Source organism: Peromyscus californicus, unplaced genomic scaffold (assembly GCF_007827085.1).
Source record: "Peromyscus californicus insignis strain IS unplaced genomic scaffold, ASM782708v3 Scaffold_8__1_contigs__length_139910024, whole genome shotgun sequence".
Lineage (NCBI taxonomy): Eukaryota > Metazoa > Chordata > Mammalia > Rodentia > Cricetidae > Peromyscus > Peromyscus californicus.
In genome coordinates, this window is record NW_026294606.1 from 42,198,429 (window position 1) to 42,225,193 (window position 26,765).

At 41.2% G+C, this 26,765-nt stretch overlaps 1 protein-coding gene across 2 annotated transcripts in view; it reads right to left on the reverse strand.

Moving 5' to 3' along the window:
• Positions 1-26,765, reverse strand: part of Aoah (acyloxyacyl hydrolase) — a 239,786-nt gene that overhangs the window by 62,949 nt on the left and 150,072 nt on the right. For both annotated transcript variants that reach the window (XM_052729193.1, XM_052729192.1), the window contains exon 12: positions 10,193-10,284. In XM_052729193.1, the coding sequence (XP_052585153.1) occupies positions 10,193-10,284 (92 nt within the window). The remainder of the gene's footprint in view (positions 1-10,192; positions 10,285-26,765) is intronic.

Genomic DNA, 26,765 nt, shown 5'->3' on the forward strand with positions numbered 1-26,765 from the left:
TCTTCCTCCATCCTCCCCTTCTTCCTGTAACAGTGTTAGGTTGATGGCCACTTCCTCAGAAACACTTTCTTTACCTAAGCCCTTCTAAGTCCCTTTCTAGTCTGGGGGCGTGCGGGGGTGGGGGCCTGTCCCCTCTCAGTTCTCTCTCCTAGATGGGGCTTGTCTTAACCTCTGTCCTCACTGTTTCTTTGTTTCACTCCTGCCTTAGAGCGGAGTTCTCCACGTTTTGACATCAAAATCACACTCTTAAAATTATTGAGGACCCTGCCTAGAGTTGTTGGTATGTATGCATTACACTAGTCACTCTTTATGAAGATATTTGAATGAATATTTACTTATTAGTTCTGTTTAAATAACAATAATGAATCCACTACATGTTGGTGTAACCTCTATTTGTTTTATGTTTGCAAATATCTTTCATGGCTAGCTTAGTAGAAAATAGCCTGGATTCACTGCTTCCACATCCAGTCATTGTGTGCTGCTGTTTGCGGGAAGTGTATGGAAAAGCTCTGGCCTCGTGTGCTTGTAGCTGGAAAACGGAATTGATTTTAATATGCATTTTAGATAACTGTGGATAAATGTTTTGGATTTTACATCAACACTTAACAATTGGTAGTTTCTTACTGATTGGTCAAGTAAAATATGTAATCTGAAATTATATCAGTGAACCTTTTATACCTTATCATGTTAAAATGTCTTGGTGTATCTTGTACTTTCAATGGATCTTTTACCCCTGTTAAGATTTTGCACACTATACCCCAGTCATTTGGAAAAAGTATTGACTCACTGAACTATAAAAATATTGTAAATACTAGAACATTTCATGACATAAGTTTGAGTAATTTTATTTCTTAATATTGTTGTATATCTCATTAGAGAAAACATAAATAGTGGGCCTCGGTCAAACTCATAGAAGGAAATACAAATTTTCTGTAATTAAGTTTTTCTTTGAAGTTAAAATTTTATGATTAGCAGCTAATAATGTTAGATATTTTCCTTGAAGTGGCCTGCTCATTTAATTAATTTTAGATAAAATATCCATACATCAAAGTCTGAAAAACATAGTTTATTATATAGCAATTTTTCTTTTTCTTTCTTCTTTCTTTCTTTTTTTTTGAGACAGGGTTTCTTTATGTAGCTCTGGATGTTCTGGAACACACTATGTAGATTAGGCTGGTCTTAAACACATAGAGATTCACTTATCTCTGATTCTTGGTGCTGGGATTAAAGGCATGTGCCCCACACCCAGCAACATATATTCATTTTTCAAAAGAAATGGGGTTCAAGGAAAAACAGATTCATCTCTCAGCTTACCTACATGTAGCATGAATCTTAAAAGTTCTTATTTATAAGAACAAACCTGGTGCCAGTTATTGGAGTGAATGCTGGAAGATCAGAGAAGCAGAACAAGCCACAGTTACCTCACCTCGCCAGTTCCTCAGCTGATCCTGTTTCCTCAGACTGGAAGCATCTGTGTCCTCATCCGAATGAATCTCAGCTGAACTGTGCTGCTCAAAGCCTAAAAGCTTAACCAGCCAAATGCTTCTAGTTTCTGGTCTTCATGCCTTATATATCTTTCTGCTTTCTGCTATCACTCCCTGGGATTAAAGGCTCACTTCTTGGGATTAAAGGCGTGTGTCACCATGCCTGGCTGTTTCCAATGTGGCCTTGAACTCACAGAGATCCAGAGGGATTTCTACCTCTGGAGTGCTAGGATTAAAGGTGTGAGTGCCACCATTTTCTAGCCTCTGTATCTAGTGACTGTTCTGTTCTCTGACCCCAGATAAGTTTATTAGGGTATACAATATTTTGGGGAACACAATACCACCACACCTACATGTATGGTTTTTCCTTTGGACACCAACATCCTGTTAATACTTCATTATACAGCAGAAGTCCTCACCCATATTTGTATTTTTATCAGATTAAATGATAAAAGTCATAAAATAATAGTGCATTTTTACTGCTTCATAAGTGCTTCTGCTTTTGAGACAGGGTCTCGTGTTCCCAGGATGACCTTGAAATCACTATAAGCCCAAATATAACTTTGAACTTCAGATCCTCTTGATGCCACAGTGGCATCAAGGTAACACTTTCAAGGGAAGACGATCCCCTTGTGTTTTAAGCAGGGAGTTGTAGAAATGAAGAACACCATGACTACAAATGTAATTGGCTGGTGCAGGAATTCATTCACATGTTGCTAGTTTTAGCTCCCGTTGCTTTTGTAACATCAGTACAATGACTACTTGGCAGAGGTAAATTCTGTCTCAGATTTGTGAAAATGGATTTTGCCTTGTGAGCCCCCTGAAGGGCCCTAGAAACCATGGGCCACAGTGGGAGAACAGCGGCTTCCATCACACTCCCATCAGTCACCCACAACGCAAATGGCCAGCTCTGGGGTTAATTATTTGTTTAAACATATGAGCATAATAATGACAGGGCTAATCACTTTCAACGATATCACATGTAATTTGTGAATAATAGATTAAATAAGGTTATTAAGCCTGCTAATGTTTAGTGCCTACCTGTCTTTTTTTTTTTTTTAAACCATGAAATTAGGTTAACAAATCTTGGTTGCAAATCCCTGCTCTCCAATTTGCTTCCCTAAGTGATGGGTTCAGAGTGATGTATCACTTTTCACAATTGTTCTTTCCTTTAATGTCTGTGGGATGGAGAAAATAGATAACGTTTAACTCCAAGATTCTGGGACAGGGCTCATAAAAGAATGTCCTTGAATGGCATGACTGTGCCACTTATAACAATGGCTTTGTCTCCTTCTTCCTAAGCATTGTCCATGTCTCTAGTTCACATAGTAAATTTGAATCCAAGGACAGTATTTAAACAAGAGAATTCAATCTGGTTTGATTTATTTGGACTGATCTGCTGATGGCTTTCTTTGTGCTCAAGTCTTGCTGTGGCCTTAACTGTGCCATCCTTCTGCCTCCACCTCCCCAATGCTGGGAGTAAGGGTACCCACCATCATACTTAGTCTGTGGACTTTATTTCTATCACTCTCGCTTGAGTTTTAAATGGTAACTTTGCTAACTGCTTTTTTTTTTTTAAAGTTTTGGCTTTTGTGACTTTTTATGGCTAACTTAGCTCCTATGGGTGTGTGTGTGTGTGTGTGTGTGTGTGTGTGTGTGTGTGTGTGTGTGTGAGAGAGAGAGAGAGAGAGAGAGAGAGAGAGAGAGAGAGAGAGAGAGAGTGTGTGTTTTGATATAAGATCTTTCATTGGAACATGGGGCTCATCAATTAGGCTGAGCTGGCAGGCCAGTGAGCTTCAGGAACCTGCCTGTCACTGCCCACACCTCGTTCTTTACATGAGTGCTGGGATTTGGATTCAGGTCCTCAGATCAGACCATCAAGCACTTTACTCTGAGCTATCTATCTTCCTCAACTCATACCCCTACCTTCTCTTTTTCTTTCTAGTTCTGGAGGCTACTGTACTCCACCCTTGCTCTCAGACCCTCAGCTTTAAAGACTGTCATTTAGCCCTGGCTTACAGAGTACCACCTTTGAATAAAGGTGATTCAGATAGTCATTAATGGATTCAGCTGGTTGTTTATTTATTTCAAAGAAAGAAAGGTTTATTTTAGCCTGTGATCCATATGGTAAGATGACATGGCCACAAGTATATGGTCACATTGAGTCTATGGTCAGGAAGCAGAGAATGGACCAGGAGTGAAGTCTGACTATAAACCTCCAAGTCTGCTCTCTGTGACTCACTGCCTCCAGCAAGACTCTGCCTTCTAAAGGTTCCATGACTCTACAAAACAGTACCACCAGTTGGGGCCCAAGCGTTTAAACATATGAGCCAATGGATGACTTTTCACATTAAACAGCAACAGACACTAAGTTTAATGAAATGACTTCTATGTTTTTAAGTGATTTGTAATTTTAGGTTTATTTTCACTTTTCACTAACAAATAAATAGAAAAACATTTTAATATTTTCAAAAATATTTAATTATTTTTTCTCAGACCCCTCAACCCAAGGCTTAGGAAACATCTTGGAAGAGTGGGCAGAGAGAACTTAAGAACCAGGAGATGGGGAAGAGAGCTGTGAAATGCTGTCCTCTGGATATGACCTGGCTGTTGTAGACAAAAACTCACAGTAGCTGTGGTTACTTGCATAGAACCTGCATAGGATCAAGGTAGTTAACAGTCCAGCAGTGACGGGGGAGCGTCCCACTAGGACCCACTCCTAGCCAAGGAGCTACTGGCAGGTAGTGATTGATGGCTGTTGGGGGAGGGAGAGCCACTTTTGGGGGGTTATGGCTATTGGCAGGTTGCTCATGCCCCCTTGGTTGACACCACACTCATGCACATATATATGGGCAGCACTAATTGTGTTCAGTGGATTATAAAAAAGAATGAATGCTTATGACTCACAAATAAACCTCATTAAAGTAGAAAGCATTTGCTGACTGTCCTTCAGTAACCATCGAAACAACAAGAGGTGGTTACTTTTGTTCCGTTTGGGTTCACTTCTTTTCCTGCTTGGGTTTTGCTGCGGAGGAAGGATATATACACATGATAATAGTCATAACAATAATGACAAGAGGACATTTCTGTTGTCACTTTACAGCCATCCGGTATCACAAAATGCAGAACTTACTGTGTGTGTGTGAGCTCGCTCTTTCCTACTCACAAACCCTGCCTCTGTCAAACGTGGGTCTGTATATGTTTCAGATTTTCTACATCTTATCTTAAAGGACAGGCTGGTTAAGATGTGAAGAAGATGTGTGTAGAGGAAAATCAGGAGTCTCTCTCCTTAAGTATTGCCTGCAAAGTGGCTAAAATCCCATCATATAGCAGAATCCCATCTCCCTATAACCACTAAACTTAAATGCTGGGGAAAACTTCAGGCCAACTGGGCTTTATCATGTGAAAGAGGCCAAGAGGCCAGCCAATCCATCCTGGGTGTGAGCCACAGCAGCACCCTGTAACAGAGAAGGAGGCTTTGCACTATACTGTGGGGAGTTTGGGATTTTAGATGTTGCTCTCAAATGAGAGCCTCACCCTAGTAGTAGATGTTTTGGTGCTATTCTTCATCCTAAAGATAGGATATTTTTGTTACACAAAACTGCTTTTGAAAGTTATCTGGATACAGATACTCTTTTTTATCTTGTAAAGATGCTTTTCATTTACACTTTTAGTTCTGCTTTCCAGAGTCAAGCTGCCAACTCCCACAGTTTTATTTTCTTTACTTAACTCATTCTTGAATCACAGTGGAGAAAAAAGAAAATCACATTATTCTAAGGTTGGCCACTTACTGAATTTCTAAAGCCTGAGTCAAGGGGACAGATATTGTTAATGGCAACACAATTAAAGGAACTCAAAATTAATTTAAGTGAGGGGGTCATGTTTGGGTTTTGAGCTATGTCTGGAATTTCATTTGCCTTCAACTTATGACAGAGAGACTACATTCTGAGAGGATAAAGCAATTGACAGAGAAGGGAAGGATCGGAGCCAGCTTCTCTTATGAACTACAAGCTCGTACTTGTATGAGGTACATTTCTAAAGATTTTTGTTCATACTCATGCTGCAAGGCTCACTGTAGATGCCAGGGAGCACATTCCCGAGGCCCAGCTAAATGGAGAACTCCATCAGGTCTGTCTTTGTGTGTTCAAAGCACATCTCCCACTGGTCTACACTACTTTTGCTCTTTAAATGTTTCTGTGGTGCTAGGTACCAGATTCAGTGTCTCGGTCTGCTTTCTATTGCTGTGATTAAACTCTAACCTAATGCATCTTGGGGAGGAAAGGGTCATAGTCCTTGAAGGAAGCCGAGGTAGGAAGTCAAGGCAGGAACCTGGAGGCAGGAAATGAAACAGAAGCCATGGAAGAATGCTATTTACTGGCTTTCCCCCCATGACTTGCTCAGCCTTATTTCTTATGCAACTCAGAACCACCTGCCCAGGAATGGCACTGTACTCCTGCGCCCTCACGGTGGGCTAGGATCTTCCCACATCAATCAAGAAAATGTCCTACAGACTTGCTTACAGGCAATCTTATGGAGGCATTTTATCAATGAGATTTTTATCAAATGAGATTCCCTCTTCCCAGATAACTCTAGCTTGTATCAGATGACAAAATTCCAGCCAGGACACTCGGGAACTCATACATTCTAGGTAAGTGAGTTACCTCAATATTTCTTTTATTTTCCTCTTTCTACCAGGAGAGAACCTCAGCTATATGTTAATCTATTTGGGATGTTTTATATGCCTTTTAAATCTTTCCTTCTTTTAATAAAAAGAATAGCCTAGCACAGATTATCTGCAGGTGTAATTTACATGATGGCATAATAAGATGGTTTAATAGTAACGCCATTCATGAAGAGTATATTGAATGATGATACGCAAAGAATGTCAGCTCTCAATGTTTCTCCTTAATGGATGAATCCATTGCAACTGATATTCCAGAGGTTTTTCTTTTCAACAAATAGGTGTTAGATAGCCTGTTCATCATTCTACCTGAGTGACAGGGAACACAGGTGTAGTGCATCGAAACAGCTGGTGAAAAGATAGCCAGAGGCCCCACAGTGCTCAAAGGCGCATGTTTAAAGCACGAGAACCGCCAGCTGTGCAGTGTACCTTCAACCTCCTTAGAAATATTACAGACAACATGTAGAGTCACGCCGAGCAAGCAGAACAAGCAGACAGCTTTTTATGGATAACAATACAGAGCTCAGGGTGCTGTGTTAACAGACTAGCCCAGAACAGAGATGACTTCCACATAAGCCACAACTGGATAGCCACTTCCAGTATGAAATGTTGCTATGGTTTGAATGTGTTCTCAGCAAGTTCATGACCTGAAAACTTAATCCCTAAATTCATTTGTTGATGGTACTTGAAGAAGGTACTAAAAGGGAGATAACCAGGGTTGGATAAGGTCATGAGAATGGAGACTCTGTGGTTGGATCAATGGTTTTATAAGAAGAGGAATAGAAACTTGAGCTAAGAGGCTGCTTGGGACTAGTCATGTGATGTCCTTTTCACATGAAGACACAAGAAGCTGGCACCTTCACCTTGGACTTGCTGACCTCCTAAATGAAGAGAAATAAGTGTATTATAAAGTGAATGGATGAATGGGGGATTGGAATGGGAGGATTCAGTCAGGAGGGAGAGAGAAGAGGGGGATGAGGGAGGGAATATAAAGAAAAACAGTCAAAATTAAGAGCCATTTTGAGGGGGTAGTATAGAAACCTAATGCAGTAGAACCTTCATAAAAATATATACATCTATGAAGGCAATCTAACTGAAATAGTCAAATAACTTGGAGACAGCCCCAACTGGCCATCTCTTGTCGCCAAATGAAGATTCTAGTACCAGGATTGGATTATATCCAGTTGGGTTGTTGGCCAAAGGGGTCCCATGGGAACTCTCAAACAACATAGGCTGTTGCCAAGATGTCGGTTGATTTTCAGAAACTGACAGCAAGACCTCATTGCTGAAGACTTATTGAACATGGAGAATTGAGCTAGTGCCTACATAGAACTTTCACTCCTACATTCTAGCATCTTTGGTACAGGAAGGTACTTTGCACACTACCAATGGAAAAACACAAACACCAAACTAGCCACAAACCCTTTGATCTACAGTGGTGTCCTGCCTGTAAGATATACTAAAGCAGTGGTGGCCCAAAGCTTGTGGGAGTAGCCAACCAATGTCTGACGTGACTTAAGGCCTACTCCATGAGATGGAACCCATACCTGACACTGCTTTGGTGACCAAGAACATGAGACTAGACAGCCCATGGATCTAGGGTAAAACCAAATACTACTGAAAAACAAACCAAAAAAGTACCAATAAAATGACTCCTAACTACATTCTGCTATACTCATAGATGATGGCCTTGCTCAGCCGTCATCAGAGAAGCTTCCTTCTGCAGCAGATGGGAACAAATATGGAGACCTACTACCAGACATTATGCAGAGAGTGAGAAACCTTAGAACACTCAACCCTAAATGGGATGTCCATCAAATCCGCCCCCCCTTGGGGCTCAGGGAACCCTGTGGAAGAAGAGACAGAAAGAGTGTAAGAGCCAAAGGGGATGGAGGACACCAAGAAAACAGTCCCTTTAAAGCAACATGATCAAAGCTCATATGAACTCACAGATACTGAAGCAGCATGCACAGAGCCTGCATGGATGTGAACCAGATGGAGTCCTAGAGCTGAACGGAGAAGTAGGCACACGCCCCCTAACTCTAACTCAAAAACTACCTCCAACTGAAAACTACTTGCAAATGAAAATGTAGTATTCTTCTAGGAAGTCTCACTAGGGAAACAAAGTATATTCTTAAGAATAGGCTGTGTGCCCAGAAGTAGATGGCCAACAGAAAATGAACTCAGAAGCATATTTAGAGGTGTTGTGTCAGGGCTTGATCTCTCTCTCTTTTTCTTCTTCTTCTTCTTCTTCTTCTTCTTCTTCTTCTTCTTCTTCTTCTTCTTCTTCTTCTTCTTCTTCTTCTTCTCCTCTTCTCCTCCTCCTCCTCCTCCTCCTCTTCCTCCTCCTCTTCCTCCTTCTCCTCCTTCTTCTTCTTCTTCTTCTTTTTATAAATTTTATCTTATTTTTCATTTTGTTTATATATTTTCTCTTAGGAATCAGGCACTCCCTTAGCCTGCTTTCAGTATCTCAGTGTTAAGCAGCTTGGTTATCATCAGTTACCAAAGGCCATTAAAGGTCCCCTCCATCACAGATCATGCTCTTGTTCTCTTGCTCTGTCTATCTGTCTCTCTCTTGTCCCCACTCCATGGTGTGATCACTGAGCATTCCTTGACCCTAAAACCCGCCAAGGTACTCCCAGCACTTAATCCTAACAGTTACTTCTTACTAACCCCACTTACTAATTATTAGAAAATTTTACATACATGACAAGAACTAACTTAAAAAAATAGTTAAGTTTGACAATGAAACATAATTTGAAAACACAGCTCTGCTTTCCTTGTATTCACAGACAGGTCCTATAGAATTATGACTGTGTTTTTTTTTTAAGTTGGTTATATTTCCTAATTTCTTCTCTACCCATTTTATGACCCCAGTCTCTTTTGGAGCCTGGGCTCCTTGCTTTGCATCCCACAAGACTATGGATAGTTTTCACAAGCACCTTCCCACTGAGCCCAGTGGCTCTGTACCAAACCTGCCATTGGCATATCTACCTTATGTTGTCATTATATTCCCTTTATCTCATCTATATTGTTGATTGTAATTGACTGCAGGAAAGGACACATCTTATTCACCATGAAAAGTCCTATGGTATCCATGTCTAATTCATGGTAAGTATTTGATGAGTATTTTTCAAGTGAATGAGTACAGGTAATAAACACATAATTTATAGGATGTGATGTTCTTTGTCAAACAATAAAAAAACACCTGTTAAAACTATAAATGGTAGACTCTTGGGCGTTCTGCTGTTTGCAGCTTTAGAAACCAGGCCTGCTCACATTTATCCTCCCGTCATTGCCACGGCCTGACTTCTGCTGCTCTCTGGCTCTCTTGCTATTGCCTGAGCTGGAGAGGGCTGGTCATGTTCCTGCCATTGCTCTTCCCTCTTCTGTTTACACAAAGAAGTCACTCACCTGCCATATTCTTTATGCTTATTGCCAATTGTAAATATTAGCATGTTGGGAGAGATGTTACCTTTCATACCTGGGATTTTCTATCATATAGAAATGCTTGCAAACCTCCATAGTATCTTAGGTGTCCATGCTGGGTGTAGCCCTGGGATACACTATTTGGGTTCTCAGTCAACATCCCTCACTCATGGCAAACTGATTTATTGAGTCATGACCTGTGCTAAAATCTAGAGCACTGAAGCCAGGATAATTAACAGACCCCATGACTCAAAAATTAATTTTATCTATTGTTTTTGTTATTGATAATTTCTTGAATCAAATGTGCAGTCAGAAAAATTCACTGTTGTGTTTGAGTATTTTTTATCAAATATAAATTGCAGCCCCCAGCAGGAACATTCCCTCTTCAATGTAGACTGTAGCCTGTTACAGTGGCTGGACTACGTCAGTGACATAATTTGGATATGTCATTCATGGTCTAGAAGCAACTCAAAATGATTCTCATTTCAACAGTATGGGAGCAAGCTCTATCTCCTATTCTCTCCTTATGCAGGTAAGCTACTATTTGTGAGTGTACAGTGTGTGAGTGTGCAAACAGTGTGTGAGTGTGCAAACATACCCGCTAGTGGAGTCCAGAAATCCAGTTACACCAGAGAGTTGGGGCCAGTTGAGCTCGTCGGTCAGAGCTGATGGCAAGTTGAAGAAGGAGTTCTAAAGGAAAGAAATAATAAACTAGTTATTATCAGATAGTCACTTGTTTTGTGTTGGTGATGAGAATACCCACAGCATAAGCTGGTTCTCCATCTGTCTGTCTTTCTGAGCCTTTGGCATTTAAAGAAGATGGCTCATGTCTGGCTGTCACCTGAAAATTCACAATAGTAGGAATCACTGGTTTCCATTAGTCCTGTGAAGTAAGAGGAACACGTGGAGTCTCACGCATTTGAGAGGGATGCAATGGGACAGGAAATCTCCAATCCTCCAAATATTCTGAGGTCTCCTACATCTTTCAGTTGAGAACATCAGAAAGTTGACTACTTAAAAAGTAATTGCCCTGAAAACAGTATTGAAAGTCAAGCAGAATGTCCCTAGTCACTAAGGCAATGCCTCTGAACCCTCAGATTCTGAAGCATTTCTGAGAATCAGGCTGTGGCTTCTTTCCCCATAAATATGCAGCTATATTCAATATGTCCTACTGTGGGAACTGGAAACAAAATGTTCTGTCTTTTCCATCAAAGGGCTAAATAAGACAAAACTCCACTTTAAAAATGATAAAGAAACCACTCAACAAATTCTTCCAGGGTCTGCACATTTTGAAATCAAAATATGTGCTCAAGGTTGCATTCCCTTTTCCAAAGTTGTTCTTGGCTTATCAGCTGCACATCTGTGAGTCGGCCAATCACATGTGAGTGTGAGGCCACGCTCTGACCACTCACAGTGAGGCACAGGACCTCTCTGCATTAGGAGTAAAAGCCCAGTGGGCCCGATGCTGGGTGTGCTTGCCTGCTTGATTTGGCATGGCCACATCAAGTTTGATTTCGGGGGAAATCAAACTTTTCTCTTGCCAAAATACTTTGGATTTTGTGGTCATTTTCTTGGGACCCAAGATCTGTTCTAACACTATCATCTCCGAAGATTTGCACACCTGCTGTGGTGTGAATATGGTGTGTAACCTCTGAAACTCCTGTTAGAATTTAATCCCCAGTGGGAGGCATCCAGAGAACAAACAGAACCAGACTGTTTAGAGGTAGGGTTTTGAGGAGATAATTAGGGTTAGGTAAGGTCACTAGGGTGGAAATCCATGATTGAATGCTGTCATCTTTGTAAGGGGAGGCACACACACATGTGTTCACAGTCACCATATGTTTTATACTACCTCAGCACTGCCAGCAAGGGGAGGTTACCACATGTAACCCCTAGACCTTGAACCTTCCAGAAGCAGAAGCTAAAGTAAACCTCTTTAGAGTTTATCCAGTCTTTATCATCGTTAGCAATAGAAAATGGACTTATGTCCCCTGTGACTATTGCAAAATGTTGAGAGCCTATGGCCTGGAATGTTCCAGGAATGGTCATTTCAGTCGTAGTTCTGCGGCTGGAATGAACTTGTGGAAGAAAACTGTTCCGCTATGACTGCTTATTATTTCTTTTTAAGTGGCTCCTGGCACAAATCCTTCGAGGAGCCTCATTTCTAGAAAGAACGTACCCAAACAGATGTGTTTGGAAGCCCTCTACTATGTCGATTGACTTGTCAAAATTAGCCACGTAACTAAGAGGTGTTCAGGTGCAGCCACGATCCTCCCGTCTTGCTTTGCATCTTTCCCCCATCCTGATCTTTACCTTACGGTGGTTTCCAGCACAAGGAGCTGGAAAAGGAAGGGCATGGTGAAGAAGGATGGCTTCCTGAGGTACAGCTGCACTGGTTGGGGGTTACCTCCTTCAGAGAACAGAAATGGATTCTTTGAAAAGAGGCTCCTAGAATTACCTTAGAGGAGCAAGAAATCCATGACTGAAACTTTGTCACCTTGGTGCGTCCCACTCACACATTCTGCTCTGAACTCCTCTACTACTAGGACTCAGCTACTCTATGTTATGGCTTCTATTTCTTCTACCACTGTGGGGCAAAGCCTTCCTCTGTCTGTTTTGCTTTCCCCCTATATCGTTTTGCTTACAATGCATGTTTGCTGTAGGATTTGGGAATATTCAATTCTGCTAGAGAAGGCAAGGAAAGCAAACAGAGTGGATAAAACTCATAAGCTGTATTAAGCAGATATATGAGTAAGCAAATGGCTTGTGAGATGCAGGCAGAATTTATGAGCTGGTTCTCCATAAGATGTGTTAAAAGTTAAGAGAAGGAATGCACTCACCCTTTTCTCTGTCCATAAAGTGCTCACTGACTTGGAAACTCAGATGGAACTAGATTTTGGGGTCTGGTGGGGCTGTTCTTTCTTCTACAATAAGGAGTGAGACAAGAACTCTGCCAGCATGGGGAGAACTGGCTAGTACTCTGTCTTAAAATAATAGTGGAGGAGAAGGGCATTCTGAAAAATACTGGCAAGGGAAGGACTTCACTCCGGGAATCAGATCTATGTCTAGCTCCACAAGGGCAGCACACTCTGTGATTTGAATACAGCACCTTGACACATGGCTCTGTACTCTATGCAGCCACTGTTCACTGTTTTCCCCAACTAGTCAAACGACTGGGGAAGAGGACATGTTGAGGGGATGTGTAGGACATGTGGGGAAAGGGCAGTTGATAGTGTCTTTGGAGTTGTGATCTTCAAGCCCCCAGCATTCCTTCAGCTCATTTCTCCGGAGAACTGGGTCTCATTTACTGGGGGTAGTTCCTGAAATCCTTGCTAGTATACAGGAAGCCCAAACTGCTCTGGCGCTAGCTGTATTAATTAGCATTTAAGCTGTGCTGGACAGCAGCTGGTGCTGAATTGCAGCTGGAACCCCAGGGAGTTTGCATTCCATGGCTGTAGTCCTGGAAGTCTTGGGCAGACCAGATGCACAAATTTAACCCCGGTGGTTTGAATAACTTCAAAATAATTTAGAGCTGTGTCTCCCTCATTGAATGTTTTAGATTTCACTCATGGTATTTTGGCAAAGCCTGACTGTTTCTGGAAGAAGCTTGTCAAGGAAGACACAGTTCTAGCAGTTCCTTGGCTTCAGAAGTATTGTCTGACTCAGCAGGGCTTTGGGAAAGATCTGAAGACACAGTGAGGAATTGGGTAGCCAGCTGAAAAGCCAACACAGTACACAGCATGTGCTTAGGATGAGCCGCCCCTTTCTAAGAGGATTGTCCCAGGCTTCAAGGAATATAGTTTATTGTCAGATAACAGAAGTGATTTGAGTAGCACAACAGCAGAATCCACAGATCCCCACCTCTCACTTCCTTAGTTAGCTTGGCAGATAAAAATGAAAAGCAACAGCCATTAATAACAAATGTGTGAAAATCCCAAGCAAAAGGAGAACATTTAAATCATATTAAACAGTAAAAGCCATGTTCATGCAACATTATACCAAAGGCATTTCCAGCAGGAGAAAGGCAAATGAAGATTTCCCTCATCAACTCCTGTTTATTCCTCTTGAGCATTCATATTCTTGAAAGTCTCCTAAATGTATCTTAAGTGCACAAATGTGGAAAGACTATATTTACCCAGAAAATTTTCCAGTTAAAAGAACTTGTACTGCTCAGAGAGGGTCAGGCTGACTAGTACATTGCTTCATGTCTTCCTCTGTATTTTCCAATGACATGACTGAATTTATATGTTGTAATTAACATATTTATACTAGTTTTTGTAGCAGTTTCATTTAACGTTGTTTGTGTTTGTTTTCATATATTGAGAAAAACCAGTTTTTTAAAATTTTAATAACCATTAAGAAAAATAAAATAATTTGGATTCATGACTAGTTTTTAAAGAGTAATTTTTACTTGCTCTTTGACAATTTCATAAATGTATACAATGTATCTTCATAGTCTCCAACCCAAATCACCACTGATTCATGACTGTTTGAAGCCATCAAGTCAGCAAGCTGGTGTTGGGTTCCTCTGAAGCTTTGTTAGTGAGAGAAAGAACAATGACATCAACCACGTGTCATCCGGCTCTGTCTGTCCTCCAACGACAAAGGAAGCTCTTTGAAGGCATGCAGTTTGTCCTCTCCATCCCGCAAGACTGTAGGCAATTTTCATAAAGTATTCTTTTTCCTAACATCCATAACTGGCTTAGACCTGAACTGATTATTTTCAAACAGTGTAATGTCATTTGAAGGTATATATGGGTAACCATTATCAGGAAAAAAAAAAAAAACGATATGAAAAATATCAGTTAAATAGGCCTTTTATATTCAATTACCAGGAACTGAACAGTTAAAGAATACAAAAAGGAATTGTTGGTTTAGAAAGAAAGAAGTAGCTGTTGAGTTGGTTCCTCAAGGCTGAAGAATCAGAAATAAAAAGACCTTAGGATCATAGATTTCCCAACTTCACTGGCCTGCAGTTCCTTCATCATGCTGCAGGTGGTGCATGTGAGCTTCTCTTGCTAAAGGCTTTTCAGTTCCCAAGTATCACCATATTGCCAACTGACTGTTCAAGTCCTCCATCCTTGTCACTACCCAAATGTCTTTTCTTATACAAATATCAAATTATCCAACTTAAAGAGCTCCCTTGACTTTCTTGCACACTTCCCTGCTCTGGCCCCATTCCTTCAGGCTTTGTTACATGAATGCATTCTGTAACCAAATGGTACCCATCACAAGCGCACTAGAATATGCTGTTTTCTGGGTGATGTTTGCATTTTTCAGACAGGGTAAGTAACTAGCATTGAAATCCTCTTACATGCCAGGTACAGAGACAGGAAACGGGCACAAAATGTTTAAATTAATGACAGAACACTGTGGAGCAAGAATTTCCCTCTCTCTTTCCCTCCTTCCTTTTCTGCCATCTCCTAGAACTCAGCAGGATCTGTTGGTGAATAGCTGTAACCCAGGCATGAGAACTGAAAGTCTGAGGCCAGCCTGGGTTACACTACTGCTCCCTCAATGAAAAGGAAAAGATAAGAGAACTTTGTGAACACACACTACCAATATTCCCTTCTCAATATTCCTTTCTGAAAAGGAGCCGAGACATCACCTTCAACCAAACAGCAGTCAATTGATGTTCAGTCACTAACCCAGTGAGATGGGTGGGAAAGGTCCCTTTCCACCCTGGATCCTATGGCTGCTGATGTGGTCCTCAGAGGATTTCTATATCTTTTTTTCACAGAAAAAAATCCCTTGTATAAGGTCTAGGTCCCACAAGGGCTCAGTTGAGCAAGACTAAGGAAGTTTGGATGCTATACCCAGGCAACAGAGCTGATAAGTAATAGGGCTGGATCTGAACCTAGTTTGATGGAATTGGGGAGAGAAAGGCTTGGAGCAGAGATGATCGTCACTATGCCCAGTCTTAGTACTTATATGTGTATATACAGTCCTCACAAGTTTCAAAATTCTATGAAATCAAAATTGGCTGAATTGGAGTGCTGATTGTTGAAAAGAGTTTTAAGTTACCTTGGTTGGTCTGTTAGTCTCTGAACTTAGGGGAAAAAGTTCACAGATTCTCAGTTCACTTCTTTCAACTCTGTTTCCTTTTTATGGAGGCTACATCTAACATTGAAGAGTACAGAATGAGCATTTTGGGGATAAAAACTAAAACATTGTGTGGCTCCAAACAGGTAGAAAGAGACCCCACCTTCAGATGCTCAGAATCTGCTCTGGCTTCAATGGGGACAGGAAGCACTGTGACAATGAACATGTCATGGTGGAGATCTATGATGGGCACATGGAGTTCTGGGAATAGAAACGCGAATAAATATATCACCTGATTCCTTCTCCTGGGATCTCAGGCTAGATTATGTACCACGGTTGTCATAAAATAACATTTTGATGTTTAAGTTTCAACAAAGAAGTTTGACTTTGTGAGTTTGCTTTGTACGCTTTATACTCCAGGATGCATGAGATTGAAGGAAGATCCCTGTAGAGTTAGGATTCACTACACACACACACACACACACACACACACACACTCACACACACATGGGGGAAGGAGGGAGGGAGGTGCTGTGGGATGGTCTGTATGTCAAATGTGTTGCTCTGATTGGTCAATAAATAAAACATTGATTGGCCAGTAGCCAGGCAGGAAGTATAGGCGGGACTAACAGAGAGGAGAATTGAGAGAACAGGAAAGCGGAGGGAGACACTGCCAGCCACCGCCATGACAAGCAGCATTAGAAGATACCGGTAAGCCACGAGCCATGTGGCAAGGTATAGATTTATAGAAATGGATTAATTTAAGATGTAAGAACTAGATAGCTAGAAGCCTGAGCCATTAGGCCAAACAGTTTAAATAATATAAGCATCTGTGTGTTTATTTTATAAGTGGGCTGTCGGACCGCTGGGTTTGGCGGGACCTGGAGAGAAAACTCTCCAGCTTCAGGGAGGGAGGGAGGGAGAGAAGGAGGGAGGGAGGGAGACCTCAAGTATCACACCAGAGTTGCTGCCTTATGGAATCCATTGTATAAGAGATTCCCATTCTTTAAGGTATTCCTTTACCTCTCTGTGCCACAACTTTATTACTAATAAATGTAGTTTATTACTAATAAACTACATTTACTAAGGCACCTATTGGTTGATAGAAGCATTTAGAAAAGATAAATGTGCACGAAGTTTGATTTGCAAATGTTCAGTGAAAATTAGGAAAGTCCAGGACACTGTGGCAGCACGCAGAAAGTATGTGTTACAGGCGGTTCAGTGGGAAGGAATCTTGTAAGCATATGTCTAATGTGAATGCTAAGGTCTAAGTGGCCTCCTAAAAATTCATATGTTAAACTCACACCTGATGCCAAGAGTGCTAAGAATTGGAGCATTTGGAAAGTAAGTCACCAGATCTCTACAGCTGTGAATGGAATCACTGCCTTTATAAGAAGACCTGACACATTCCACTTTGTCCCCTTTCACCAACGGAGAAGACAGCTAAAAGCACCATCTTTGAAACAGACAGCAAACCCTCAGCAGAGACTAAACATCTGGGACTTCTCAGTGTTCACAATTGTGGATAATAAGCTGCTATCATGCGTGAATTATCCAGTGTAAGATATTTCGTTATACTGGCTAGCGCAGATGAAAACAGTGAGTCCTATAAGGCTAGAAGAGAGTGCAAAGAAGAGAGGGAGAAAGAAGTTCAGACACTGGTAGTGCCAGATGTAAACCCCAAGATTAAACTCATTGTACTGTGTGCAAAGGAGACCAGCAAACCTAGTGCAACAAATGTTTCACATTTATTAGCTTAAACCATGCTACAGGTAAGCAGACCAATAGCAACAGCCCCTCTGCATCTGTTGTGGTGCCCACTAAAACTTCAACTGTGGGTCATCTATCATGGTGCCCACTAAAACTTCAACTGTGGGTCATCTATCATGGTGCCCACTAAAACCTCAAATGTAGGTCATCTACCATGATGTCCACTAAAACTTCAACTGTGGGTTGTCTATCACAGTGCCCACCAAAACTTCAACTGTGGGTCATCTATCACAGTGCCCACTAAAACTTCAACTGTGGTCATCTATCATGATGCCCACTAAAACTTCAACTGAGTCATCTATAATGATGCCCACCAAAACTTCAACTGTGGGTCATCTATCACAGTGCCCACTTAAACTTCAGCTGTGGTCATCTATCACGGTGCCCACTAAAACCTCAGCTGTGGTCATCTATTATGGTGCCCACTAAGGCTTCAAGGATGGAGTCGTCTTTTTGACCCTGTGGCTTAAGGGGGCAGGGAAAACATAGTCAGATGAAAAATATGAAGAACATAGAATAGCAGGGAACATTTAACCTTGCATTTTCTTTTGCCTAATTGCTTTTTTTCATCTTGTCAGATCTTTGAATCATCTCTTTTTTCCCTTTTCTACAATTTATCATTTAAATTCTAACCCTATGTTTTATTTCTCCAATTAATGAGGTGAAGGATGAATTTCTATAACTGCTTCATACTAAGTAAGAACATTGTACAACTGGACTTTGCCCAACTCCATTTCTTCCACCAGTTTTTTATTTTATTTCATTTTTCATTTTATTTTTATGGGTGATTGGAGAATTCTATCCAGATTCATAAAAACAAGAAAACAGGAGTTTAAAATGTCCTACTTTTATGCAAAAAACCCCAGAAATCAGTTCTTTTATGGGGGACAGTGAATTTTTTCTCATAAACAGAAAAATAAATTCTTCAAGGGCCAGAAAAAAGCAACCAAAATTGTTTTTCATAAAATTTTCATCTTTTGATCTTTGCAAAAGTTTGGTTATGTATTTTGTCTCAGGTTTGTTTATTTTATGTATATAAATGTGTGCCTGGTGCCAGCAGAGGTCAAAAGAGGTCATCAGATATGCTGGAACTGCAGCTAAAGATGGTTGTGGGCCACCAAGGGGTGTCCTCTGGAAGAACAAGTGCTCTTAACCTCTGACCCATCTCTCTAGTCCCAGGTTTGGTTATTTTTAAAGCAGTTCCACTTAAATTGTCTGGGGTATCAAAATCCTTCCCAAATCCCCCAGATAATATATGGAATTGGATGCTAGATGAAGTCCAAGTTTTCATTCAAGTTAGAGATGTAAGAACTGAGAGATCTTACTAGGCTCACCTAATAACCATGTCCACCTGACCTGGGCTCTCTCTCCTCACTGTACTGATCACAAACAATGCTCTCATTTCCTTCTTTCCTTCTATTACCTTATCACAATACATTATTGTGATGTCACAATGCAGTGTTGCACACTGTGGCAGTTGTTTTTTGACAGTACAATGTAAACCAAGACATACGTGGGAAGAGGAACCTCATTTGAGAAAATGCTTCCACTAGATTGCCGGTAGGCAAATCTGTAGAGCATTTTCTTGACTAATGATTGATTTGGGAGGGCCCAGCACACTGAGGTAGTGCCACCACTGGGCAGGTGGTCCTGGGTGGTATAAGAAAGCAGGCTGAGCAAGCTATGTGGAGAAAGCTAGCAAGCAGCATTCCTCCAGGGTTCTGCTTTAGTTCTTGCCTCTAGGTTCTTGCCTTGAGTTCCCGCATTAGCTTCCCTCAGGGCACTGTGATCTGGGATATGCTAACCAAACTTTTTCCTGGCTGGGTTGTTTTTGGCCGTGGTCTTTATCACCTACAGTAGAAAATGCACTAAGTCACACACTCTTCATGAACCTTGGTTATTGCCTTAGCCCCTGTCCAGTGTCCCTGCTCCTCCCTTCTCCTCCTACTCTTTTAAGCCATTATGGACCAGAATCTTGTAGGAACTTATTTTAAGAAATATTTTACTTATTATTTGACAATTTCATATATATATATATATATATATATATATATATATATATATATATATATATATATATATACAATTTGTCTTGATCACTAGCCCTCCTCCATTCCTTCTGGATGCCCCCAAAATGTTCCTCTCCACTTAAACGTCTTTTTCTTTTCTTTTGAAAACTCACTGAGTCCAATTAGTGCTGCTTGCTGGCACATTTTCAACCCATGAGTGGACACACCCCTAGAGAAAAATGACTGCTTCTCCTCCAGCAGCAGTCAATTGCCAATAGCTCCTGTGATACGGGTGGAGCCTCATGAACCCTTTCTCTATCCATGCTGGGACTTTTGATTGGCTTGACCTTGTCCAGGTCTTGTGCAGATAACCATAGCTGCAGTGAGTTCATTCATCAGCTGTGCTGTGTCCAGAAGACAGCATTTCACAACCCTCTTTCTCACCCTCCAGCTCTTGTGTTCATTCTGTTTTCCTTTCACACGATGTTTCCTAAACCTTACAGAAGTTGGTATAGTAATCCTATTGAGGGCTGAGCATTCAACTCTAATTTATTTTTAGAACTTTGGACAGTCCTGACTCTCTGCATTGACTGTTCCCCACTACAAAAAGAAGCTTTTCTGAGAATATCACTAATGCATCAGTACAAACATAAATATTTAGGAAGCAGCTTGGCATGTCTGTTCAGTAAATCAACAGGTAGTGGGTTCCTCTCCATATCCCTAGAACCTATGACTTCCCAAGTCAATGACTTTTGAACCTGTTTATAGTATCAAGCATGAATTCTCTCCTGTGCACCAGGCCTCAAATGCAATCAAAAGGGATTAGTTATCCCACAACAATCATACCATGATGATACCAGTGACATATTTTTCCAGGACGCAGCATGCAGGGTCCACTGCTGGGTAAGTTCATTGATGCCTTTTCTCCTCTCGCATTCCTTGTAGCACCTTTTGGCAATATGAAAACTAACTAGCGTGGAGACAACTTTCAGGTCAATATCAGCTTGATTTTTCTATGTCCTGTATCCAAAGTGTATTGTGTCTTCCACAGTTAGGTCTTACCATCTAGTTATGATAGGCAATCGTGAGCAATAGCAATAGCATGTGTTGTTTTGGGGGCCTTTGGAGCATCCATGTAGGGAGATAGCCAATACTTGCCATTGATGTTTTTACTTAGTGATCCATATACTCTGAGGAAGCACTGTCTGCCCAGGCAGGGTCCCTCCTGTGGTGGTATTTTACTTGTACTGAAATGTGATTTTAATTGTATGTTAATAAAGTTGCCTGGGGGTCAGAGCTATTAGAGCCATAGCAAGTGCGTGGTGGTGGTGGCGCACGCCTTTAAGGACCTGGAGGGCGGTACATTCAGGCAGTGACGAGGCAGTCACGTGTTTGGGTTTACAACCAATGAGAAGGCAGAACAGCTAGACTATATAAAGACATACACACAGGAAGTAGGTCCTTTTCGGAGAGCTCTCTTGGCTGAAGAGGATCGCTGAATCAGGAAGGGTGAATCTTGTGCGAGCTTCTTTAGGGTACAGCTCTTGATTGGGCAGGCTTATGATGGGGCCCTAGAATCTTACATTTTAAAGGTCCCAAATGACTATGGTGACTGGCCAAGTTTGATAAATGCTTGTCAATGGGTAGGTACTGCTGTTATTCCTCACAGCTTTGTTCATTTCCCCAGCACCTTCTCTGTCCCTTATCCTACCCTACCCAAATACCTACTGTCCCCTGAGCCTCCACTTCCCCTTCATAATGCTAAGCCTTGTCATATAATCTTCCTCCTACTACACCATTTCTGTTGGCCAGTTGCTGCTCATGGAGCAGAAGTTAACTAAATCCTGAGTCCTACCTGGACTTCCCACTCTCTTCCCTTGCATGTCCTCTTCCACACTATCATCCACTTTGTGTATTCTCAACTAATTGTCCCCAATATGCTAGCAATATGGCAAAGTTGGCCAAACCTTTCTGAGAAAGACCAGATCATAGGTATTGTAAGCTTCATATGACCATCTTTTCTCCATTGTGGTTACTCAGTTTGGTTGCAATGCAACCCTACACAGTATGAAATGAACAAACATGACTCCATCCAAATAAAGCCTACTTTAAAACAACTGGTGAGTGGCAACAGTCTTTCTAACTCTCAGGTGGCTTTTAAGATCCTATTTTAGTCCACTAAGCTGCTATAAGAAAATACCTTAGACTGGGTACCTTATAAGCAACAGAAATTTATTCTGGAGGGAGTCTGGGAAGTCCAAGATTATGGTAGTCTGTATTGTGTCTGGTGAGAGTTCACTCTGTTTCACAGCTGATTCCTCATTGCTGGGTTCTGACTTGGCAAAACAAGGGTAAGAGAACATCTTACACTTTTATGAGGTAATTACTCCCATTTGTCATGGTGGAACCTTGATATTTTGGTCATTGATATATTGCTATCATTTTTGTTTTTTGAGACTGATCTACACTACATACCAAGACCATGTGGCACCACACATCCATGGAGAGATCTTGGTACAAAAATACTCTCTCTGCCTCCCTTCCCTATCATTGTCCATAACCTAGTAAGAAGATCTCATTAGGCTACAGTAGAAACTGAGTACAGTCTGTGGTTGGAAAGACATGTGCCCATTACTTCATTATTAAAGATTAGAGAAAAATAGATAAGGAGAAATGACTGGGACTCTAGGAGTGAAAAACACACTCGCAGGGAGCTTAAAAATCTAGCTGGGAAGATAAATTTGCAACTATAATAATAATATGATCACATATCACTGAGTTATATATTATCTCATTTTTACATTTGTTATTATATGAATTTTGATATCCCTTCCAAATTCATATTTAAAACCTGATACCTAATGCCAACAATTTTAGATGAAGGCTTTGGGGGAATTATTTAATCGTCAAGACTCACACCAGGTGGCATGAGCTTAGGCAGAGACAATAGTGGTATAGTCACACAGTCACTATATTGTAGTTCTATTCATTGTTGGGGGAACCTCCACATCAACTTTCACAGTGCCTGTACCAGTCTACTGTCCTGCCAAAGTGCATCAGCTTCCTCTTTACCCTCATCCTTGGCAGCATGTATCATAGGTTCTCTTGATGACAGTCATTCTGATTTTGGTGAGATGAAATCCCAAAGCAGTTTTAACTTTCATTTCCCTGAAGGCTAGGGAGGCCAAACATTTTTTCAAATACCAAATCATTTCAATTACTTTAATTTTATTTATTTATTTAATGCTATTTATTTATTTATTTATTTATTTAATGTGCAATGGTGTTTTGCCTGCATGTATGTCTGTGTGAGGGTGTCAGATCCCCTGCAACCGGAGTTACAGACAGCTGTGAGCTGTCATGTGGGTGCTGGGAATTGAACCCACGTCCTCTGGAAGAGCAGCCAGTGCTCTTAACTGCAGAGCCATCTCTCCAATCCCTTTCTATGTCCCAATGGATTTGAGATCCTTGGAGTTTTCCCTGAGAAATTAAATGAGATCCATTTAGTGGTTAATTTGGAAGTGAGTGAAGTCAAGTGTAGATATGAGTAACCCAAGGACAAGTAATTATTCTCTAGTCCTAGTAGCTCAATTGGTAGCATAGGAATAGACTGGTACATTGTGAAAATCACCACCTACCGGTTGGGAGAGCAGGCATGTGGGCAAAGTAATTACAAATGCTTTTCAGAGGTATGGGGCTTGTGGTGGTTTGAAAGAAAATGGCCCCTAAAGGGAGTGGCACCATTAGGAGGTGTGGCCTTGTTGGAGGAAGTGTGTCACTGTGGGGGTGGGCTTTGAGGTCTCTTTTGCTCAAACTTTCCTCAGTGTGATACAAAGACCACTTCCTGTTGCCTGCAACATGTAGGACTCTCAGCTACTTCTCCAGCGTCATGTCCACCTACATGCTGCTATGTCCCACCATGATGATAATGGACTGAACCTTTGAACTGTAAGCCACCCCAATTAAATAATTTCTTTTATAAGAATTGCTATGGTCATGGTGTCGCTTCATAGCAGTAGAAACCCTAACTAAGACAGGACTTAAAATAATTCCATCTTGAAGATTTTCATAACCATGGGTACTTGGTATTTAAATTCTCACAGAAGGCAGTAGGGGCTGAAATGGTGAGTGTAGATTTGTACCCATACTGGAAGGAAAAGATCTACCGACGTGTTCATTCTGAGCACAGTGAGAAGGGCATAGAAGCCAAGAATAGGTCATGTCACCCATACTCAAGAATAGGGCAAGGGAGCAGAAGAATGCTGTTTATCTTGTGATCTGATGGTTGCTAGAGAAAGGAACTCACCGCGGCTAACACAATTGTCTTTCTCTGCCAGAATAAATGAGTGGTAACCAGAATTGAAGAATTACTTCTCACCATTTAGCATCTTTCTTCTGCTGCCCTGCAAGATGTCAGACAGGCAGGAAATGTAATTTTGTCCAGTTTTTATCACACAACAGCCTTTTCTCATTCTAAAAAATAATTTAAAAAGTACTCAAAATGCTCAGATATTTAAGGAGTGGACATGCAGTTAACTCAGATTGAATTTCCATATTTTATGGGCACCATGAAAATCTGCTTTTATGCATGGTGGAATCTTTTTAAGTGCCTGATAAATCCAAAATATGGGAAGCAAGAGGAGTGAGGGAGCGAGGTAGGAGGCCCGATGCTGTCTGTGCTGCTTGTGGGCTAATAAAGAGTCACTGAGCTGACAGACAGAATCATCTCAAAGAGGAATGAAGCACTTGGGGCTTAAACACCGAGCTGCCTGCTCTCCGGTGAATATGCATTTTCTGCAGCCAGATTAAGGATTCACTTTGTCCTTGACACAGCATGAAATTCAGTCTGTGCTCCTTACCCTACAGACCACAGCCGTCAGGGGTCGTGCTAAGATGTTATAATAGGACAAGCAACAGTTTCACAAGCAAAACAAACATTTGAGAAATTGATTTTTCCCGAATCTCTTCTCTTCCTCCCCTTTCTTCCCCAACCCATCATGCAATTCCAGTTCAATGAGAGGCAGCATTTACTCTTTTGAAAATAACGTTTGAGCAGATGGGCGAGCAAGCAGGAGGGTGGTGCCTACTGCTGGCCTCTATGTAATCTTTCAACCTTGTCTTCTTTTCTGATACAGCAACCCAAGCTGTGATTGGTTTTACTTTGAAGGAAAAATAAAACAAAACAAAGTCTACAACAGCAGCATTCACATTCTTTGATTGTCTCTATTTTTCTTTGAAACCTTTCTAAATTGAGGTCTTCCTTCTGAGACAGGTAGTTTGATTTGTACCTGATCACCAAGGTTTAGACATGCTGGAGAGAAGCCAGGGCTGTTTATCAAGGGAGGAAGGGGCAGAACCATCCTATGGCCCTCAGAAGAATGAAGCTGGGAACCATAAGGGTGGCTCTTGCCACTCTCCCGTTACTGAGCTACAAATATCTTTCCAGATGAACACACTCCTAACCTAATTTACCATGAACAGGCCTCTGGGGTGTGAGCTGCCTAACTAGAGGGTGACAGGTCAGGGTAGAGAAGATGCTGCAGGAAAGCCCATAGTGGATACTTTCTTTCCAGTGTAGAGACAGGACAGGATATTTTCTGTCATACTGGAAAACAAAGGCAAGGCATGCTGGGTGCTCTCACAAGGGACAGAATGGCTTGCTTTCTCATAACCCTAAACATGTGCTCACCAATTCCTCTTATAGGAAGTTATTATTGGACAGGACGTTTTGGTTCATGGGCTAGATCCTGCCAACTTCCTGGTTTGGAAATACATTTTACTGGATCACAGCCACATTAATTAACTTACATATTGTCTGTTTTCATTTGCTGCTTTCATATAACAGCAAAGCTGAGCAGTTGTGATAGAAATTGTACTATCACAAAATATTAAATAATTTTTTACCCAGACATTTATATAATTGTCAACATTTTTCAAATATATTATTAATTTTAAATATATGTTTAATTGAAATATAATTACATCAGTTTCCCCCCTCCCTTTTTCCCCTCGAGGGCCCTCCCACTTCCCTTCCCCACTTTCAAGTTGATAGCCTCTCATTCTTTGATTATTAATGTTGCATAGACATATATATGTTCGTATATGTATGCACAAACAAATACAACTGGCTGAGTCATTTTTTTTGTTGTTTGTGTGTATATGGTTTCAAGGGAAGGAGGGACAAGAGTCAGGTAACACAAGGTTGTTTGATAAAGCCTCAAGGAATCATATTATTTTATATTGACCTAAAATTATACATAATATCTATAAGAATGAGTACCTATCTATATCTATATCATCTATATCTATATAAAAGGAATTACACCACTTGGGTTGACAATGCTCCCCACAAGAACCATAGACTAATGAAACCCCCAGTACTGGGCATGAGAAAACTCCATTCAAACGATGGGTCAGGGCAGTCCACATGATTCCCTAAGCAATATAAACTATTGATGACTATTGATGTGGCCTTTGGTTGCCTCTTAGGGGGTTGAGGGATGGCTCCTATTGCTGAAGACACCACACATGTATGTGTAAGTTCCCTAAAGGCCTATATGTTAAATGCTGGGTGCTCAACTGAGTGCTGTTGGGAGGTAGTAGACTCTTGCATAAGAGGGACTAACAGGCACTCCCCAGGTCACTGATAGTATGCCCCTGAAGGGGACAGTAAGAGCCTTTGACTACTTGCTTCCTGGTCATGGTCTGTGACATGCTCTCACTGTGCTGTCTCAGAAGTCTTGATACAATAGGCGAATCAATCTTGAACTGAAAGGTCCAAAACTAACCAACCCTTTTCTCTTCAAAAGTTCATTTTTTCAGGTATTTTGTTACAGTGATGGAAACTGATTAACATAGTGATCTCTTTAGCAATGGTCATCAGGATGCATGCCTGTTTTGATTCTAGATGGCATCAGAGTGGTCTGCTTTTTTATTTCTTCCTTTCCAGTTTATGATACTTTGCTACAAGTCTAACAGCCTCCTAGGCCAAGTTTATCTTGCTTGAGTTTACATCCAAACTAACCTGCCCTAACCACTGAAATCACAAAGAATTTTCTGCAATTCAAATCTGATGAGTGCATTTCTCAGCTTTAAGAGCTCTGGATGAACTATGTATGCATTCCTCAATGTGGCTTCCAGGCCCCTGAAGACCCACCTCCCACACACCTTCCTAGCTACTCTTGGTTTTCCTCCCTGTGTTTTGTGAGTTTCAGTTAAACTTCATCAAACTTCCTGCTTCAAAGCCTTTGTGTGGTTTTTCCACCATTGAGACACTTCTTCCTAGTTCTGTGAGCATACAATTGCCCCCAACGCATCCTTCCATTTAAAATGTGGGTTTCTTCCTCCAGG